The 5,549-nt window shown below is 27.6% G+C and overlaps 1 protein-coding gene and 1 long non-coding RNA gene across 2 annotated transcripts; one reads left to right on the top strand and one right to left on the bottom strand.

Annotated features, from left to right (window-relative positions):
* Window positions 1–1,151: 1,151 nt before the first annotated feature.
* On the bottom strand, window positions 1,152–1,827 carry LOC111242003. Its single transcript, XR_002668436.1, has 2 exons — window positions 1,789–1,827; window positions 1,152–1,650 (listed from the first exon to the last, which is right to left on the bottom strand). It is a non-coding gene; the product is annotated as an uncharacterized LOC111242003 (long non-coding RNA).
* Window positions 1,828–4,548: 2,721 nt separating this feature from the next.
* LOC106768008 lies at window positions 4,549–5,133 on the top strand. Its single transcript, XM_014652974.2, has one exon. The coding sequence runs from the start codon at window positions 4,552–4,554 to the stop codon at window positions 4,972–4,974; it is 423 nt and encodes a 140-aa protein (XP_014508460.2). The 5' UTR covers window positions 4,549–4,551; the 3' UTR covers window positions 4,975–5,133.
* Window positions 5,134–5,549: the final 416 nt, after the last annotated feature.

The following is a 5,549-nucleotide window of genomic DNA, read 5'->3' as shown; positions in this document are numbered from 1 at the left end:
CTTTACTTAATAAATTATAAAATCGTAAAATTGAAAAATTATAAAATCATAAAATTATAAATAATAAAGTTATAAAATATTAAAAACATTGTTTAGTGAAAACTGAACAAAGCAACAGGACTACATCACTAATTTACAGGAAAAATCTAAGAGTAGAAACCGAATTAAATAATTTCATACTTTTAAGGTTAACTTATTCAAAAATTCTTACATGTTTTAGAACAGGAAACTTAATATTTATAAATTATATTTTGTGTTCATTGTGAAGGATATGAAACTTTTGTAATATCAAATGACAAATATTATTTGTAATAAAAAATTAAATATTAAACTACATATGTAAATATAGGGCCTAAACGTGTCAAATGCTTCTACTTAAGATATATTTTTTCAGATAATTCATAAATTTGGTCTCTTATAACTAAACTTTCCATGAATTTGGTTCCCTTACTTGTTCTAATTTTTATTCCATCATATATTTAATATTTAATATATTATCATACTTTGGATGGGTAATATTATTGGAGTCGTTTAATTATGTTCACTAAATAATACGTGAAAGGAATTCACAATAAAAAAATGATTGAATTAAAATAACAATATAAAAATCAAGTTCCAAATTATCATAGGCATAGCAATCCTTGAATTAGATTTTTAAAATATATTAAAAAATGATAAATTTTATTAAGATTGAACTAAACGTTATTAAAATAAATTTTTATGCTGTATTAAAAGTGAATTTTAAATTTAATTTAATTTTACAAAATCACCTTTTAAGATAAAATTTACCAACATTTATAAAGTTTATAGTTTACAGTGAAAGTAGGAACTTTATCAATTTGTGAATGGAATTTGCAAATTTACAGTAGCAATTATGGTGGGAGTTCAAACACTGTTTGAGGGAGCACTAAGATTACCTCAACAACACAGCATTGATAAATACGATGCCAAATCATATCAGCTCATGTTACCCTTAATAAGAAGTTAGTTTCAAATTCAGTGATATAGACAAGAACTTAGGTGTATTAAAACATAAGGTTATTCTATTACATATATATATATATATATATACACACACACACTGTATTTTCATGCTGATAAAAAAAAGCAGTAAATAGTTATGCAAAGCTACAGTTTATTGAATAGCAGCATTTAGAAAATAGTGGTACAGCCATATATACTCCTGTTTTATTGATAGTAGGATAGTTTTGACTAGGGAAACATATGAAAAGAAGAAAGAGGCAACATGAACAGCAGAGATTATTTAGTTAATGATTAAGTTGGGTGCAGCTATATATGTAGCTTCATTACGAGAGGATTGATGTCCATGGTTGGACAGTAGGAGTAGAGGCTGCCAAGGAAATCTCCACATTACGGTTGGCTTTCAAACACAATGGCGGTGAAACCTTTGACACGGTCCCTCGCAAGTTTTACATAAACGTCGGGAGAGCCAATCTTATCGATACTGTCGATGTTGGGTTTGGTGGTGGTGTCCGTGNTCTTGGTGTCTGGTGGAGTGGNTTGAGGTTGCTGTGAACCGGATTGAGCCTCACCTGCCATTGAAATCTTTAATCAAAACTCTAGCTTCAAGGTTTTGTTAGTGTTGAAGATGAATAGCTTTGCAGGAACGGGTGCCACTTTTATACTCTCCTGGAGAAGAACATTTTTGTGAGAGATGTGATCGCAAAAGATAGTGATCAGAATACTTTTACTAATTACAGGTTCTCTATGATTTTCCACGTTTTTTGATGCCATCCAATAGTGGGGATGAGTCATTCCAAGCTTCACCTGTTATTCCATCAAGTTAATTACATAGGGATTCAATCCCTAGAAAGTGACAAGAAAATTCTCGATCCAGTTATCATATATTTATTTAATAAAAGCTTTCAAATTATATTATTTCTTGTTACCTTGTTTGTGGGAGTGGAAAAAGAGCCTAGGTTAGTTATATATTCATTCACACGTCGAATAAGATGTCTGTATCAGATAACCAATTCAAAGGTGATCGAATTACTTGAACATTTTGTTAGCTGTCTTTTATTTCTTTGTAATCGCTTTTTCTCTTTTCATTTATGCACCATTTTTTAGGAATATTGTAAAATGTCAAATTAAATCCATAACTATTAAAAAGGTTGAGTTCACTTGATTTTAATTCATGTTGAGTTGAGTTTATCTAAGTCTAGTTTAGTTAAGATTATTCAATCAAGTCGACTAATGTCTAAACATTTAGTTGAATACAATCGACACCAAGTTCATCTAATTTAATATTGATATGTGTTTAGTTTAGTTGGATTTGAGCTAATTCGGACCTCGCCACATCATGATTAGGTAGAACATCATCTCATTAAAGTCAGCTTTTACCCTACCCGATTCAGACTAGTTCAAGTTGAGTTGAGTCAGATTAAATCAAGATCTAATCGAATAAGCTTAGATCCATGTCAAGATAAGTAAACGATACATGTTCTATATAAATTTATCTTTATCCTGCTTTAATTAATCATATTTTGTAAGCAAACAATCTCTTTTAGTTTATAATTATAGAATGGGGTACTAAGAAGAAGAAATAGAGGAAATTAATGAATTATTTTATGATTTTACAACAATTTTTCAAAAAATTAAAGATAATGCAACTAAGACCTAAAATTCACAGTTGAGTGTCAATAAAGTGATCAAGCAAAATTCAGAATCTGACTTTTGCATGGTTGAGTAAGAAGAAAAATGATACTTAGCACTTAAGGCTTGTTAGGAAAACAAACAAAATAAATAACAATAATTATATAAAAAATAAAGATATATGGATAAACGAATATTAATCAGAAACAATTTTTCTTATAACAAAGAATAACAATACAAGATAAAAGATAAATGTGGAAAGGAGTAAAAATAGCTTAGGTTGAGACACCCATAGCACTATCCAGATAACACCCTTACTACATAGGGCAAAAAAAAAAATTATATGCATTTTTTTCTCAATATACAACAACTCATAAGCTAGATTGAGAGTAGCAAATAATTTCTAAACCTTATGAATATCAATGTTTTAAAAAATAATATAAAACAAAAGACTTCAAACATTATTTGAGAGTTTATGTATTTGTTGTGTATTTTTTCAAGCTAAATGATATTTATAGGTAGAAGAGAAATGCTTAGTAGTGAATTATAATAGCTCTGATTTTAAAATAAAATAATTTATAATTAATAAAATAAGTATAAAAAAGCGTTTATCCATAAATAGTATTTATCTCTAAAATTTATATGACATAAAAACATTAGTAATAGTAGGATTTTTTTTTTATTTTTAGTTTTTTAATTATATTAAATATTCTTAACAATCCTTCACAAAATTTAAAAAATAAAATAAAATAAAATATTGTATTTCAGCGTAGCGAACTCTTCAGGTTTCATTCACACAAAACTGACATATCACATTTGCCTATTTATGTCTTACTCGAAGAGAATAGACATAAAAAAAAAAAAAAAAAGACTGATGACATACTTATAATTAATTGCTCAATATTTATGTATATGTTGTCCTAGTAAAAAATATAAATATCTAAATTTACGTATGACCATATAGCAGAGGTAAATATTGAATTTTTTAAAATCCTAGAAATTTTGTCCCTTTTATGGAATTTAGACACGATATTTCCAACAATAATTTATAATATTTAAAATAGTTTTAATATCTTTCTACTTGGATTATATTAAATAATGACCACTATAACAAAATACCATTAAGCATTGAAAACCATGACAATTATGATGAACATAATTCTTACACGTTGAAGACTTCTTATAATATAGAGAAACATAATTTCTAAACCAAATATAAACGTATATAAAAAAGGTCAAAATATGTATAGAAGTTGTAAGAGATATTTTCAAAGTAACGTGAATAAAATATATTCATAATATCGTACTTCCCATTAATCTAATACATAAAAAGATAAAAATAAAAAAAATAAAAAATCTTAGTTAAACTCATATGAGTTATGCATTTATAACAAAAAATTCCTAGCACTTACAAATTTATTCAATAGAGATTAGTTAAGATCTCTTTATTTTAAATGTTCTGTTTTAATTTGAAACTCATAAATTTTTTAACAAACACGTACTTAACATAAAAAGATTATGTAAAAGAATAACTTTTATTGTTTTAGAAATTCAGAACATTCATAAGCGGAAGAAATACTTTTCACAATATAAAAGTTAGAAATCGAAGTTTAAGCCACTTGATGAGTAGTTCATCAATATGCCATTCTTTTATGGTACGTTTTTTTATTCTTGTAGTTACATCAGAATCAATCTTTAAGTCCATCAAATTTATAGGTAAGCATATGATTCCTGGCTTCCTATATCTCTCAAAATATATATTAACAAAAAAGTATTGATAGGACAAATTCAAACTAAAGCATATATATAAATATATTGAGGATAATAATTTATTAATCTTTATTTTTAACAGGTAAAACTTGGAATGACTTCTCCCCACCATTGGATCATATCAAATAACGTGGACAAACATAGAGAACCAGTAATTGAAGTGAATATATGATCATCACTAAAATGTTCTTTCTCCCTAAGAGTATAAAAATGCCTTTCATTCCTCCAAAGCTATCTATCTTCAAGTTTAATTCGCTGAAAACAAATTTCAGAAGCTATTCTTTCAATATTTCAATGGCAGGTATTGCCTCTGGGATCAGCAAGCTTGCCGTTGGCTCGGAGGATACTCGACGCCGATCACTACAACCTCAAACTACTCCAGACACCGACACCGACACCGACAAAACCGACACCGACAAACCTGACACCAATAACAACAACGGTGACACTTCTGAAGAGTTCAAATATGTAAATTCTGCCAAGCAAGATATCAAAGGTCTTACGAACTTAACTGGATATGTGAAAGGCAATGCCAATGGAGTCATCAACTTTGGCAGGTTGACAGCCTCCGGTCCCAGTGTCCAACCATGAACAACAATATATATCTATATATAAACCTATGATGATGATGATGTTGTCTATATATTGTTTTCATGTAGTCAAAACCATAGTAGCAATAAAAAAGGAGTATGGGTGTATGACTATTATCTAAGTTCAAAAGATGTTGTTATTCAGCAAAAGAAATAAGAAGGTGGTTTGCATAATTGTTTACCATATTGCTTTTTTCAGCAAGAAATAAGCATTTAGAAAGTCCAATTAATCCATATAAAAAAGGTTTATGCATAATAATAATAATAATAATAATAATAATAATAATAATAATAATAATAATAATAATAAAATAACCTTCGACTTAGATTCAGTTTATGCATCAACCACTTAATCAAAGGAAGCCTAGTCAACAGCTACATCTGTTTGAATCCGCACAAAGTTATCGCAATCAATTTGAACATGCCTTGAAGATATTATGAGAAATCTATACTTATAGATAGTTTTATAATTAAAAAAATAATAATTAAGTTTTCAAAAACAATAAAATTGATAAAGTGAAATATATATATATATATATATATATATATATATATATATATATATATATATATATA

Source organism: Vigna radiata, chromosome 7 (assembly GCF_000741045.1).
Source record: "Vigna radiata var. radiata cultivar VC1973A chromosome 7, Vradiata_ver6, whole genome shotgun sequence".
In the NCBI taxonomy this organism is placed as follows: Eukaryota; Viridiplantae; Streptophyta; class Magnoliopsida; order Fabales; family Fabaceae; genus Vigna; species Vigna radiata.
The sequence above is the reverse complement of the archived record's forward strand: the minus strand, read 5'-3'. Positions and strand labels throughout refer to the sequence as shown.

Bases quoted from the DNA above. Each gene is read 5' to 3' on its own strand.
- LOC106768008 (XM_014652974.2), top strand. From the start codon at position 4,552: ATGATCATCACTAAAATGTTCTTTCTCCCTAAGAGTATAAAAATGCCT.